Raw genomic sequence first — 15,973 nt, 5'->3', positions numbered from 1 at the left:
TAAGGCCCAATTCAGCAAAGCACTTCTGTGTGTGCTCACATCCCTCCCTACTCAGCAACACACTTAAACACCCACTTAGGTCCCATTACAAATACTGGCTGATTTAGCATGTACTTTACTGACTTGATGTGTTAGCATGTCTACACTGCAATGAAAAACCCACAGCACTGAGTCTCAGAGCCTGGGTCAATTGAGTCAGGTCCCTGACACTCAGTTGAGTCAGGTTCATGTGTGGCTAAAAATAGCAGTGTAGATATTTGGGCTCGGGCTGGAACTTGGACTTTGAGACCCCAGAAACAGGAGGGTCTCAGGGCCCAAGCTCCAGCCTGAGTCAGAACATCTACAGCTCAATTTTATAGCCACACAGCCAGAGCCCTGGGAGACTGAGGCAACTGACCATATTCATCCCCGGTCTATTCACTTCAGTGGGGAGATCCCAGGGAGGAATATCTCTGGGTAGGACTATGATAAGGAGTTTCTGTTGTGGCAGAGGTGGGGGATTGCATGGTATTTATGTAGAACTGATTAATGAAATTGTTTTTAATTGTTCACTTTATTAATGTAACTTCATAAGTAAAGTTTTATGAATGAAACAACATTCATTCATAAAACCGGTTAGCCCACGAACTGGCTAATTGACAATGAAGATGCTTGTTAGGAGCCATAGCTGTTCAGTCAGCTGCCTTTGTAAGTTTCACTATCAATCCAATTCGTGCTTAAATCACTGAGACTTGCACTGTTTCAGTATTGTAACTTCTGTTCACCGTTTGCCATAATGTAATGCAAACCCCATTTTAAAACTCTTACTCCATTTTGTAAAAGCTTGCTCCAACCTTCATTTTTGTAAACCCTGCTGTAATCTTATTTTTTGCAAACCCTGCTGTAATCTTATTAGTTTAGTTTAGATGTGTGAATGAGGTATGGATGGATAATGGAATCAGCCTCCAGCCCCAGCGTGTCCTGATGAAATAGAGTTCAAACACCAATGGCTGAAGATGCAGACAAGAGCCCTAACAAAGTAAAAGGAGTCCATCCTAAAAAGAAAAGGTACAATAGAAGGAAGATCAAAGCCAGGTCCAAGGCTGAAAGTCACATCTGCAATTGACGGGTGATCAATCACCAAACCCAGAGGCAGCATGACACAGCAAGACCCATAGACTTTGAATTCAAACTAAAGCCTACAAAAAGGATGGGTGAGGGTAACATTCTGCTACCAACATGGAAGGGCATCAGTGCATGCCCAACAGAGACCCAGCTAGTCCTTGTGCCCAGCTTTCCTGGCCAGTTAGCCGCCACAAGCTACGAACCCAAGCTACATTCAGGACTGGTAACTATCAAGCAGCTGCAGAACATCTGATGGATGGATGGATGGTGTGTGTGTGTGTGTGTGTGTGTGTGTTAAGATATTAGTTACTGGTAATAAATCAAATTATCGTAATAAATGTGGCATCTTTGTCTTGCCCCCTGAAAAGATCTTGTGTAGTTTTGTTTGTATAACATTTATTTATTTTTGTCCCACTTTATCTTACTCTAGACGTGGGCCTGAGCTGCAAAATTCAGACAGGGATCTGATTTAACACCCCCCTGACCCAAATTTTGGGGATGCTCCAGTCTGAGATTTTGATTCAGACCCATCTCCACTTAATTTAAAGAAAACTGGTGGCGTAGCTCTGATAACTGTGAGCTCCTTGAATCAAAATCACAGATCTTCTACATTGAGGCACATAATGATCAGCTTTATTGGTCATGTCTGTACTGCCTGGGTGCGTAGGCAGCACTGACTGAACTCCCAAAGTCCTGCTCCAAGGTGTAATGGGCTCAGGATGAAAGCTGGGATGTATCCTCTGGGTGCAGACTCTTCTTTTGTGGTTGTAAGGCAGGGGGCCATATCTGGATGGGCAAATTGTATGCAGGGCTATGAATATAGGGCTGGGACAGGGGTTAAAAGGGAGGGAGTGCAGGGTGTGGGAGGGGGTGTGGTATGCAGGAAGGGGCTCAGGGCAAGGGGTTGGGGTTCAGGAGGAGTGCAGAAGGGGGCTCAGGGCAGGGGATTGGGGTGCAGGAGGGGTTCAGAGTGCAGGATCCAGCCCAACGCCGCTTCCCTCAAGCGGCTCCAGGATGATATCGGCACAGAGCAGGGCTAAGGCAGGCTTCCAGTCTGCCCTGGCCTTGTGCCACTCCCGGAAGTGGCCAGCGTGTCCGGCAGTGGCTCCTGGGGGTGGGGCAGGTGGCTCCACCACACGCTGCCCTTGCCTGTGGGTACCACCCCCAAAGCTCCCATTGGCCGCGGTTCCCTGTTCCCAGCCAATTGGAGCTGAGAGAGGCGGTGCCTGCAGGCGAGGGCAGTGCTCGGAGCCCTCTACTCCTCCCCTCCCACAGGTGCTGCAGAGTCGTGTTTCCGGCCACTTCCGGTGTGGGGCCAGAGCAGGCAGGGAGCCTGCCTTAGCCCCGCTGGCAATCCCATGGGTCGGACTGAAACCCTGAGGGGCCGGATGCGGCCCGCAGGCCATAGTTTGCCCTCCCGTGTTATAAAGTCTTGTTCAGGAACATGTAGGGGATCTACCTGGACCATAACAACTGACACTTGTACACATTCCTAGTGTGGGGTTAAGAGAGAATAACAAATACTGCAGGTGTTCAGAAGGCACTGGAGACTACACACAAGAACATTTTGACAAATGGCTTCACAGATGCTGGAAAACTTAATCAAATAAAAACTGAAGCTGGACTGAACAATGGTTCATGTACAACAATTTAGCAGGTGGGTCTAAACAAAATAGAATCTCACAGGACCCATGGAATTATGTCTATGGGTTGCTAAGGGAGCTCTTCTCAGCCTTTAGATTGATAAGAATGGTTCAGTTGTGAAGAAATGTACTTCGGACTCGAGGCTCCATTCGGATCTTGTATACACTGGCACAAGGCCCCGATTCAGGAAAGCATCCCGTTGCAGTCAATGGGACTTAAGCCTATGCTAGAAGTCATTTGCTTAAATGCAGTCCTATTTAGGGGGTAGATGTAAGCACGTGCTTACGTGCTTTTCCACTGGAATCAATGGAGTGGGAGCAGTGTAATTGGAGTCTAAGTTCACTACCAAGCCCATGGTAATGAGACAATCTCATGAAGAAGCCATTTTAGAACACGTCGCTATTACCGTGACTGGCACTTTCTGACTATGACAGACAGAAAGAAGAATGTGAAAGGCTGTGGGGCAGAGGGACAGATTTCTAAGATTTATAAAGAGAACATATCCCCTAAAAGAACACAGCACACAGTAATGCAGATCAGTTGATGTCATCATAGTATGTCTCAGCAACAGATCCAGAAGCAACATTAAGCGAGCCCCTTTGCACAATCTGTAAACTGTATATTGTGTATTTCATGGCACAAACAGCAAGGAATGTTAAATTCCACATTTCACGAGAGAAACAGGAACAGCCAAAATTACACAGAGCCAATTAAGTTTATAGAAATGGCTGAAACTCACCGCAGTGAAAGAGTTGAAGAGATAGTACAGTGCCCAGGCAATGATGACAATGTAATAGACATTACCCCAGAATGAGAGAACCACAGCAGCCAGGCCCACTCCTAGGAGAGAAGAAACAGAGCATGCTCAGCACAAGCCATCCAAAGTCTATGGAGTTGTACTGAGCAGATGGATACAAGCCTCCTCGGATGAAGTGGGGTTGGCAAGCCGAGAAGTGACTGCACAGAGGAGAGGCGAAGGTTTGTACACCTAGGAAACGTGAATCATCTCACAGAGATCAGTTAGTGACAGCGCACGGTGCCTCAAGTTCACTGATCAGCCAATGAAGGCTGGTGCGGATGTTATGCCTCTCTCCCATGTTTCAAAGATTGAATGGTGGTGTCCTTCAGTATCCTGCTAGCAGAGTTGTACGTGTGGAGCTCTATGAAAATCAAAGAGGAGGAACCAGCTGTATCTCTGCCTGCTCCTGTACTTGAATTAGTCTCTCTTAATAAAAACACTTATTCTAATTCATCTCTAGCCTCTCGTAGGTTGTTACTGTGTGAACACAACAACAACAGGTTTACTCCCAACTGGGGGAGAGCCAGCCTTCTAGTGTACAGTAAACAGGGTTCTGCTGGTACAGAGCAGCACTGTCCTCCCCACCAACTTACTGCATCTCATGTTAAGTACAATCCTGCTGGGCCAGGTGGCTCCGTTCAGTCGTTTGCCTCCATCAAGGCAGTGTTTTCTACCTGAGTGTTTTGTCACTATCAAAGGTCATTCAAACAGAGAGCTGGAGTGTTACTGATGCCTAGACACCAGGGTGAAGGGGACCTTAACACCATAGATCAGCCAGGGACTCACCACCATTTCCCCAAGGGCTTATGTCCCAGTCCCTGAGGTTTTGCTTCCCATTCCAGTAAATGGTTTCAGCTCTAAAGTTAGATATATGGCATCAGCATCATGGACTTACAGTACAGTACCTTTGAACATGGGCGCTAATTTCCAGACCCCCAATGCGCCAACAGCGGTATACTGGCCGAGAGCTGTCTCCAGCAGGAAGACAGGAATCCCAGCAAACACCAGCATCAGAAAATAGGGAATCAAGAAAGCCCCTGGAAGAACAAACAGCTGTTAGCAGCACATTCTGCAAGGTCTCATCACCACAAGACTTTTTGGGGCCCTGGCCACCTTTTCTCCCCAAGAAATGTAAAGCTCAGCTCAGTTACTGCACAAATCCCTGGGCTCACATTGCAGTCCCAATGCTCTGTTCCAGCTCCAGTTCTCAAGCTCAGATGCCACCCCAGCTCTGATCCCCCTGTTTGATAGTGAGCAAGGTTTGTTCCATGGTGGCTGTTTAATTACTATTTGGATTGTATCTTTCTCTATCACTTCTTCCTTCTCACATTCCCATCACCCTTTGCCCCATCACCCATGTGCTGATCTGACTTATCAGTCTAGATATTTATACCACACTCATCAACGTGATATCTGAGACCAAGGCAAGAAAACAGAAACAGGAACTGGTAGTTCATGGGCAATTTGTTCTCTCTCTCCCCACCAGCCCAACAGCAGACAGGAGTCTTTGGCATTAGCCATTAGTTCATTTGTTAGCTATTGTGTTATTGTCACAGAAAAGCTAGGCAAACCAGCTGGGTCTTGCAGCTGGACCCGCTGGCAGCGAGATTTGAGGTCAGTTGGATTTCTTGAGGAAGGCAGTTCTGCGGCTACAGGACGGCTGTTGAGAAAGCTCAGACTCCAGCTTTCGCAGGGTTAACACAGGTTGTAGAGAGTCCATTGCCCTTAGGATGGATGCTGTCACAGAGGGTCCTGATTGTGGAAAGAGTGGTGGTTGCTCAGCTACCTCAGACCCAACGCTCTGAGCTCTGAAGATTTGCACCATGACTTTGAATGGGAACTCTGTTTAACGAGGAGGGAGTGACATGACTGAAGCACTGCAGTGATACACTTCCGCCTCCCAGGGTCACTCAGCAGAGGGCTGCTGCATTCTCGATTAGCTGGGTTTCCCTGCCCCAGAATTTGAATCTTCAGTCTCAGGTATAGGGGTTTGCAATAATCAAGCCTGGACAACCTGAAATCATGGATCATTGTGCTGGGTCCATCTCTGACACTATTGGGCTCCATCAAACCACTAGGGATGGCTCTGCAGAGACACATGACATCAGTCAGGACTGCTGACTCAGTGGGTAAACAGCTGAGGCCCAATGGGAGCTGGACAGACAGCTGAGCCCCACAGGGGGAAGTTGGCTTCAAGCCCCTTTACATGCGTCTAGGGCAGTGATTCAGGAACATAAGTTGGCAGCAGGTGGTAGGGGGTGTGACTGGTCTGGCACCCCAGCACCCCTGTGGCCTGCGCCGCCTAGCGGCGAGTCCAACAACCTCCTCCTCGGAGTAGCACAGCCTAGTGGCCAGAGTCCAGGTAGCACAGCCTCAGGGTAGCACAGGGCCAGAGTCCATAACCACCCCCACCGAGCCCGACCCAGGCGGTACTGCAGCTTTAAGGGTCTCCGGGCGCGGTCCAGGCTCATGGGCTCGCTCTGCAGGAGCTGATGGTCTCCAGACTGAGCAGACCTGCAGGCTTATACCGGTCTGCCAGTTGGAGCATGCCCAGCAGAGCTTCCTGGGCGTGGCTTCCTCTGCTAGCAAAGGGGGCTGTACCAGTGAGGGGACACGGTCAGTGTGCTGCGGGCAAGCAGCTTGACGGCCGTGAGCTTGAACTCCCAGCTCGCAAAAAGTGCTGGTTTATATTCAACAACATCTTGACTTAAAAAAACCTCTCCAACGCTGTCATAGAAACGTGCCAATCACCACCCCCTACAGCATTCTAGCTAGTGATGGATGCCTGCAAGCCAGAAATCAGAGTCAAGCCTTCTAAGAACTTTGGGAAAGGTCAGATCCAATCTCTGAGGCTATTAGTATTTAGTCATATTGTGGTAGATCCTAGAATGGACAAACCATGATCAGGGCCCTGCATCATTGGCCACGCTATTATAACATTCTGGGAGGAAAGTTACACCCTGGGCAGAAATGATTTGGAGAAATGTTGGTAGAACTAAAAATGAACACACTGAATTTTGAGTGCAAAAACAGGGGTGGGACTCAGGAGATCTGGGTTCCGTACCAGTGTGATCTGGGGCAAGTCAGTCAGTCTCTAGGGGATGAAAATAATCTTTCCTTACTCTCTTCGCCTTGTTTGCCTTCTCTATTTAGATTTAGCTCTTTGGAACAGGGTCTGGGTTTGTACCGCACCTGGCACAATGCAGCCCCAATCTTGGTTGGAGCCTCTAGGCACTAATGTGATACAAACCAATACTACTAATAATTAGTAAAGAAAATGGCCACCAATGCCCACTGATTAATTACCAGGATATAAAAGCACCAATATGTTTTTGTTTGTAGCCTTATCAAGGTCAAATGCCAGTTATAAGCAGTTAAAGAAACATTCACTATCAGTCTAAATTTCTCATCAGACAATTGTTAGGACCTACTGAGCTACATTCAGTGCTAAGGGTATGTCTGCCTGGGATGAATCTCACCCTCACTGTATCCCTGATTACAATACAGATTAAATCAACTGGGGTTGATCCAATGTGACAGCAGTAAGTGAAACGACAATATTGTCATTCCATTCAATTTGTCTTTGCGTAATGGAAGCAGCCCACACAACTTTGCTTTCAACATTGCACGTGCTGATATATAATTGGAGTTCCACCCACTGTCTGCTCAGCCGTGGAGGTGCCTCAGCCTCGGCATGGGAGGCGTTGCCTACCTGGTTCTGAGTCAGAAGCTGACTGATCCTTCCTCTCTGCTTTCAATTGGCTCTGAGCAGTGCTTTGTGTCCCTCTTTGCCTGCTTATTTTCAGATGTCAGCAGCCTCCACTGCTGCTCACTGTGGCAGGCTGCAGAAACAGTTGCTTGTTGGCAGCCAGACTGGAAGAGGACCAGAGGAGTGACTGATGCAGACAGCAATGGAACAGCCTGCATGGACCAGCAGCATGGGGCCTTGAAACTACGCAGACAGCGCACAACTTTACATTTCCTGAGAGCAACATTTCTTATGGCAACTGGCAAATTTGCTAGGCTCATCCAGCATTTTCTGAACATCCTGCTGGATTGCTCTGCATCCCTGCCCCTGCTGTGTTAGAGATCATATAGTGCTGGATTTGTAACACTAACAATAGCACTTGGCACTTCCCTCCTCGAGGCTCAGCATGTTTTGCAGAGAGGAATTATTTTAGCCTCATAACACCCCTGAGATATCTATTATTATCTCCAATTGAGTTATGAAGAAACAGCCATGCTGAGGTGCCGTGACTTGTCTGAGATCATGCATCCACAGAGTGGCAGAGCCAGCAATAAAAGCCACCTCTCCCATCACTCAGCACTGCCCCATAAAACCATTATTCCTTATGAATTGACATAAGAAAACAGGAACAGAAGGGAGAGACACCAGGGCCACCTCACCTGGTCGCCAACAGTAGTCGGTACCTGATACTTCAGAGGAAGCTGGAAAAGCTCATAGCGCACCTAATTGTGTTAGGTTAGCTATTAGGAAGAACTTTCTAACAATAAGGGTAGTTAAGCACTGGAATAGACTTGCAGGGGAGGTTGTGGAATCCCCATCTTTGGAGTTTTTTTAGAAACAGGTTAGACAAAGACCTGTCAGGGATGGTCTAGGTTTACTTGGTCCTGCCTTGGTGCAAGGGGTTGCACTAGACCATTGGTTCTCAACCAGAGGTCCAGGGCCACAGACAGGTTTCAGGGGGTCTGCCAAGCATGGCCGGTGGTAGGCTTCTTAGGGCCCAGGGCAGAAAGCCAAAGCCCCGCTGCGTAGAACTGCAGCCAGGGGCCCCGAGCCCCATCACCCGGGGCTGAAGCCAAAGCCTGAGTAACTCAGCTTTGTGGTATGGGATCCTGGGCAATTGCCCCACTTGCTATCCCTTGACGCCAGCCCCGGCTTTTATATGCAGAAAAAGAGTTGTGGCACAGCTGGGCCATGGAGTTTTGATAGCATGTTGGGAGAGGCCTCAGAAAGAAAAAGGTTGAGAACTAGATGACCTCTTGAGGTCCCTTCCAGCCCTACATTTCTATGATTCGATAATGTGCTGTGGTGGAATTTCATGGGCAGAGTATTGTCTAGTGGTTAGTGTAGGGGACAGGGAGTCAGGACACCTGTGATCAGTTGGACGGGTCTCTTTTCCCAACATGCAAACTAGATGAAACACAAAGGCAATGTCAGACATGGGACAACAGTACAGTAAGGAAGGGGTGGGAGAGAGAGCTCATGAGAAGGACAAGCAGGTCAGAGAGGAAGTGAGTTTTTAGGAGGAATTTAAAGGAGCGGGAAAAGAAGACTGGTGGCCTAGGAGGGGAAGATTTTTCAAGCACAGGGGGCAGCATGACTGGAGGGGGGCGGGAACCAAGACTGGGAAAAGATGGAGTAGGGGAAGTAAAGAGGGTGGTTAAGGAAGTAGGAGGAAATGTGAACCTAGTGACAGCTGGAGTTGAGATTATTGGCAGTGTTGGAGATGAGGAGTAGTTTGAGCTGGACATGGTAAGGGATGGAAAGCCAGTGAGACAAGTGGAGAAAGTGAGTGACATGGATGAAGCAGTGAGAGAGGAAGGTGACGTTAGCAGCAGAGCTTTGACAAAAATGGTGGGGAGGGAGGAGAGGACTACAGAAAATCGAGGCCATCTGGGTACTTCTATGACCACCATCACTGGAGTATCTTAGTGCCTCAATCACTGGTGGATTTTATCCCCATGAGCCAGGCTAGTACAAACAGCCTCCGTTTCTAGAGACAGAATGGAGCACAGGATAGATTATATGACTTGCCAAAGGCACAGGAGTCTGTGGCTGAGCGGGGGAATTCAATCCAGTTCCCTTGATTCCTAGTCCAGTGCCCTGCTTCCATGAGACCATCACGCTCACACACTTTAAGAGCTCACCAAGGTGAGGCCAAGGGATTTAGCCAAGGGGGCAGTAAGGAAAAGAGGGATTTTAGTGGAATTGAAGAGTAAGAGGTGATAGCACTTAGCAAGACACTGGATACATGAAGAGAAGGGCTCTATTTCCAGCTGTGCCACAGAATTCCTCGGTGACCATTGTTAAGTCACTTAACTTCTCTGTACCTCAGTTTCTTCACCTGTAAAGTGGGGATAGTAATACTAACTTCTCTCACAGCTGTGTTGTGCGGCTTAATTCATTCATGGCCCTACGATCCATCTGTGGGTGAAAGGCACTGCTGTATGGAAATGCAAAGCATTACTATGATTTCTTCCTGATGTCAACTGGCTTATGCTGCCTCAGTATATCTGATGTGGTGAATCGTGGGTACACTGAGGGCAGGACGGGAGGGAAAAGAATCAGTCAGTGTGCAGACAAATTTCAAAGCACTAACTACACCCTGGGGTGGAGGTTGATGTAAAGGAAAACATGTGTTTAGCATTCTATGCTCACCTCCTCCATTCTTGCCACAGAGATATGGAAACCGCCAGACATTGCCCAGCCCAACGGCGAAGCCCACGCAGGACAGCAGGAAGTCAAATTTGCCCTTCCAAGAACCTCTGTCTGGGAGCTCCTTCATCTTCTTGGTGCTCCCATCTCCTTGGGCGATTGGCTCAAATTCCTCAATGGCTGCCTGCTTCACCTCGGAGGGCGAATTTAGCTCCACAGACGTGTTGTCAATCTTCCCCATCGCTGCTCACAGTTACTGCATGGGTTGGAGGGGCGGGAATGACACTCTCAGTCCCAGCTGATCTCAGATTAAATGGGACCAGCGGGTTGGACAAAGCTCCTGCTGGTACTTCTGAGGAGAAAGTAGAGGGAGAAGTTGTTCTTTGTCCGAAACAGTGGGATAGAGACATAGGACTATGAGCCACATCCTCCTGAACGCTTGTGGACTGACTCGTTGTACAGCCTTCAGCAAGTCATGCAAACTTCTCCGCACCTGTTCCCCAGCTGCCCCATATCACCAGGGCCGGCTCCAGGCACCAGCATGCCAAGTGCGTGCTTGGGGCGGCATGCTGCAGGGGGCGCTCTGCCAGTTGCTGGGAGGGCGGCAGGCGGCTCTGGTGGACCTCCCGCAGGGACGCCTGTGGGAGGTCCACCGGAGCCGCGGGACCAGCAAGCGGCAGAGCGCCCCCTGCGGCGTGCCGCCGTGCTTGGGGCGGCAAAATTGCTAGAGCCGGCCCTGCATATCACAAACCCAACAGCAAAGAGCTCATCTGGAAAGGTGCAGGGCCAGGGGGGCAGGTGGGAAGTGCAGAGGGTGCTGGGGGCCAGGCAGAGGGTGAGGGTTGGGGATGGGGTGTGCAGGGGGTGCAGGCTAGGAAGGTGCAGAGGGCTGGGCAGGGGAAGACCAGGTCCTGCTGTAGTTGAGCTGAGCAGCTCCAGGGGAAAAGTTGCAGGGGGCTGGTAAGTTCTGGCCCCAGGGGCTGGAGGAGGCCAAGGGAGAGTTGCAGGGGGCAGATGGGGAGCGAGTTCCTGCTGCAAACTTCTAAGAAGGTAGGAGGGGGACAGCACAATGAAGTTTTGCTTAGGGCGGCAGATTGGCTTGAGTGGCCTCTGGGGATAAGGGGCTGTGTGTAAGAGAAGCAGGAGACACAAGACACAGAGAAAGAGACAGAGAGAAGCAGAAAGAAAGCCAAGCAGACACTGCCTGCAAGCACAGGGTGTGGCCCCCGGGAGAAGCCAAGAGAGAGGTTTTGGGTCAGGGTGTTGACTGAACGAGGCTTGGCCCTGTAAGAAAGGACACTGTCTCCTCTTTGCCTCTTCCTGTGCTCATGGAAATAGGACTTTGTAAATAAACAGGACTGCATTGAAGAAATACCTGACTATCACCAATTTCTACTGCTAACTGGAACAACCTGCAACACGCTGCTTTTGGCTAACTGCTCAGATCAAAGGAGGTCACAACATGAAGATGGCTTCCTGTGCCATGGCATACCCTCCTGCATTTTGTTGTGACGTTTGAGTCTCTTTTGTTGCGCAGTATTGGTGTGCTAATGTATCTAATCATTTTCTACTGGTAATCTCTCCAGATGAAATTCACCCCTGTGCTGAGGGCCAGCATGGGCCTCTGCACCACTCAAGTCCCTTTGAAGCCCTCAACATAAGGCAGAAGAGCCTGATTCAAAGCCCACTGAAGATTCCCATTGACCTGAGGCCCTAAGTAGAGGACATAAGCCATGCACTGGCCTTGTGTTGGCACCCTGCACAAGGTAAATTTAACCCTCCACTAAGGGGAGCTTGTATTATACTCAACAGAACCATCCTTACAATCCTCCAGAGAGATTTGTTGGGGCAACAAAATTTGCAAATTCAAAAAATAATAGAGCAAGTATTAGAATACAAAATAATGCAGTGAAGAGACAGCAGTGTCTAGTGGCTAAGGCTGGCCTGGGACAAGTCATTTAACCTCTCAGTCTCAGTTTATAGAGATAATAATACACATTTGCCTCACTGTGAGTATTCATTAGCGAATGATTCCAAAGTGCTTTGAACATAATGTAACTATCACAAACATGCTAAGTGGTATTATCGGGTCCTAGCAACTACAGTGATTGGCATCCTATTAAATACAATAGATAGATTTTCTTCTGCCATATAATCTGACAAGGAAGGTAGAAAAAGTATGGTGATGAGAAAAGGGAATGGGAGAGACGAGAAAATAACTGTAATTCTTATACTATAAACGAGGATCCACAAAAGCTTCTGCTTCCCACCCACCCTACACAGAATAGAGACTCAACCCACTTTCCTGCACGCTACAAGGCCAATTTTGATAAATGTAACTCCTTTCTCCAACAAATTGTTAACTATCACTTCAGAACTAGGGCTTGGCTGATACTTGAGACACAAGAAATGAGACCGTTTTCAATAGCCCATGACACAAATGCCAGAATAGCCCATTTCCTGACATTTGAAATGAAAGCTTGAATGATCAGATCATCTCTCTGTCCTACTCAATCTGCTAACCCGATCCAAACCAGCAACCCACCCAATCCTGGTATTTAAATTACTCATTTTGTAGAGCAAAAAGATTGTAGAAAATGTGTCAAGAAATAAAAGGGAATAAAGGACTATTTACAAAACACAGAAGAGGCAGCACCAAAACCCATATGGGTAGACTCAGTGGTGGACTCTCCGTACAATTACCTTTGCCTGGAGACATAACAAATTAGAGTAACCAAGGATCTGCCAAAGCCATTTTGACTCTTTTGCTCAGAGACAGAAGCTTATGTAGGCTGATGTCTAAAAAAATAACATCAATGAGCAGGGGATGTCTGTGTCGGGGATGGGAGAGCAGGGACGATTTTAGGTGAGATGCAGGTATTCAGACTGTAACATGAGCTAGGCCTGGGGGAGGGGAGGTGACACCTCTGGCTGGGGCTAGACAAAAGGGAAGGGTGGAGTGAAGTCAGTCTTCGGTTGGGAGCTGGGAGGTGGGTTTTCAGGGGATCCTAGGCTGGGATCCAAGCACCCTGAACCCCCCAGATAGGCCAGATTGAGGGGTCCTGGCTCTGAACACAAGCTGGGCTGTATCCTGTGATCCTGCTGTTCAATAAACCTTCTGTTTTACTGGCTGGCTGAGAGTCACTGGGAGCCCAGGAAGAGGGGTGCAGGGCCGGACTCCCCCACACTCCGTGACACAAGGATCTGCCAAAGCCATTTTGACTCTTTTGCTCAGAGACAGAAGCTTATGTAGGCTGATGTCTAAAAAAATAACATCAATTCTCCCTTTGCTCCTTTCCCAAGCTTCTACAGTCAGACGATATGTCACACTTTCTATATTTAGGGTGGGGATGGAGAGGAATTGGACTGTACTGGAGCTTTCTTCTTTGCTTGCAGTGAGGAAATTGTTTTATCTCCACCTGGAGGTGGCTAAACTTTTGAACCCTGCCAAAACTGATTTTTAGGAAACTCAACCCAATCAAGAGGCCAAGGAGAGGAACAATCAGTGAGGCATCACAGCGACCCTCGGACTACTGCTATAGACACTCACATCATAGTGGCCTCACGTACCCCACTGTTTTCACACATCACTAGTGTTGTAGGATGATTGCGCGACAGAAACTGAAGGTGGAAGAAAATGGGCATCAGTGGCGGAAAAATGCAGTCTGTTGGGAAAGGCCACATGGGCTGAAATGCGAGTAGCTTGCAGGTGACACCCAGCTGTACATCAGATGTGAACAGTACCTGCTCCCAGCTTTCTCAGTGGCTAGCCAAAATCAGCAGCTGGTTACAACCGAACCGAACCTAGGCAGAGCTGAGGTGGTGCTGCTTAGAAGAGAGGAGCACTTTGAACAATGATTACTCCATAAAATCCATCACTTTTGAAGGCATCTGCCCTCAGACGCTTGTGCAGGTCTGCAGCCTTAGGGATTTTTCAGGCTCCTTGATACCCAAATAGCCTTGGCAGCAAAAACCACCCACTTCCATATGTGACTGGCCAGGAGATTGTACCCCTTCCTATCAGACACCGCCCAGGCCAGAGTGACCCATGCATTAGTTACTTCCCACTTTGATTTCTGCAGTCCTGTCTAGGAATGTAACCGCACACCATGCAAAAGGTCTGACTGGTACAAAATGCAACAGCCCTTCTACCTCAGGAACACAGGTCTTCATAAAGACCAACTCCTGGGCTCCAGGCCCTACATTGGCTCCCTGGTGAGAGCAGAGTACTTTTCAGCTTCTCTGTCATGTCATGTTAATTGTCCTGTAAATTGCCTAGCACACTTTGGGGCACTGTAAACCCCATGGAATCATAATTAATGAGAGCAGAGCTACAAGCAGGAGTTAGGCTGTGCTCTGCAGAACCTTGAAAACAAGGCCAGAGAGCTTAAATGTGTAAGCGGGGGAATGGTCCCGCTATTGTGGGGAACTTTCCTGGCTTCTGTGCTACCCCGGTGAAGTGGGCTAGCGAAAGGATCTGAGTCCTCGCTCCCACTTCCTTTACCCAGAGGCCTCCCTGCCCTTGAGGACTCTCCTGTTTGGCAGAGTTCTCGTAGCCCCAACAAGACTGGGCCCAGGATTCCTGGGGGGCTCAACCCCCAACCCTGCTGTGGCCACCTAGGACAGGGGCTAAGGCAGGGGTCGGCGACCTTTATTATCAAAAGAGCCATTTTGCCCCCTCTTCCATTAAAGAAAAATAGTCTGCAGCCGCAAAACATAACACTGCTTATAAACTTTCAAAAGTTGTAATCTTTTTTTAATTTTACCTGTTACAACAACAGAATACAACAAACAGAAGTGCAATGTGCATGTGTAGGCCTACTTTGAAATAAATTAAACACTGAACTATGCAGGCCTTTTTGAGTCCTTCCCGTATTTGTGTAAAATTAAAATAAAATGTAGCCCACTTTAATATAAAAAAACATATAGTTGCAGCTTAGCAGTTTTAAAAAAGTAAACATAAAATTAGGAACGTTTTTTGACAAGTCCATTTCAGTGTGCTCTCATCCTCTTCGGGTTTCATTCCATTTGTGCTCTTTAGCGAGAGTGGCCTTCTGATGGGCGACTTCTTCGAGATCCGCTGTCAGGCTTTTGAACTTGGACACCCATAAGTCTTTATCCGCTATGTCGGCCAGTTCAATTTCAAGATCGGGCTGACTTATCCCTGTGAATGCGGATATGTTCAGCAGGGATGGGTCGATGTCCAGCGGTGTGACAGGGAAGGACAGAGTGTTTTTTTCCTTTCTGAACTTGCTGAATCTTTCTCCAAATGCAGCTTGCATTGCCATAATTGCACGGTGTAAATAATCACAATTTATGTGCTTGTTCTCTTCTTTGAACTCTCTCAGGGAGGGGAAGTGAGAGAGCGTACCTCTCTGTACATCTCTGGCAAACACTGTCATCTTGCGCTCAGACGCCAGAACATGCTCCAGCAACTGCAGGGCCGTGCTTCCCTTTCCCTGGAGATTTTTATTCAGCGTGTTTAAGTGACTTGTCATATCCACCATGAAATAAAACTTTTCCAGCCAATTGAGGTCTCCCAGTTCGGGATAGCGGAGGCCTTTGCTTTCCAAGAAGGTTTTCACATGTTCCAGACAGGCAGCGAAGCGTTTCAGCACGTCTCCCCTTGACAGCCACCGAACTCTGTTGTGCAGCAGGAGATCCAAATATGCGCTTTCGACTTCATCTAACCATGAACAAAACTGTCGGTGGTTTAACCCGTTTGCAATTATTTTGTTCACTATCTTAATAACGAGGTTCATCACTTCCACACATTCAGGGGGGAATGTTTGAGCGCACAGTGCTTCTTGGTGCAAGATGCAGTGAAACATCATCAGCTCTCGATCCAGCGACTTTTGAAGTAAATTCACAAAGCCCTTCTGTGCTCCTCTCATACTGGGTGCACCATCAGTAGACACTGACACCAGGTGAGTGGTGTTTATTCCTTTGGCTTTTAGACAACTCAAAACAGCCTCACAAATGTCCTGTCCCCGCGTTTGGCCCTTTAGCGGTATGAGTTCAATCAG

The 15,973-nt window shown here is 48.3% G+C and overlaps 1 protein-coding gene across 1 annotated transcript in view; it reads right to left on the bottom strand.

The window, feature by feature from the left end:
* Positions 1–15,973, bottom strand: part of LOC120409384 (sodium- and chloride-dependent GABA transporter 1-like) — a 51,648-nt gene that overhangs the window by 27,337 nt on the left and 8,338 nt on the right. The window contains exons 2-4 of the mRNA XM_039547399.1: positions 9,951–10,299; positions 4,453–4,584; positions 3,488–3,588 (exon numbers count right to left, since the gene is read on the bottom strand). Of these exons, the coding sequence (XP_039403333.1) occupies positions 3,488–3,588; positions 4,453–4,584; positions 9,951–10,188 (471 nt within the window). The 5' untranslated portion in view covers positions 10,189–10,299. The remainder of the gene's footprint in view (positions 1–3,487; positions 3,589–4,452; positions 4,585–9,950; positions 10,300–15,973) is intronic.

This window comes from Mauremys reevesii, linkage group 1, assembly GCF_016161935.1.
Source record: "Mauremys reevesii isolate NIE-2019 linkage group 1, ASM1616193v1, whole genome shotgun sequence".
NCBI classification, from domain to species: Eukaryota; Metazoa; Chordata; order Testudines; family Geoemydidae; genus Mauremys; species Mauremys reevesii.
This window is presented reverse-complemented; position numbering and strand designations above follow the sequence as displayed.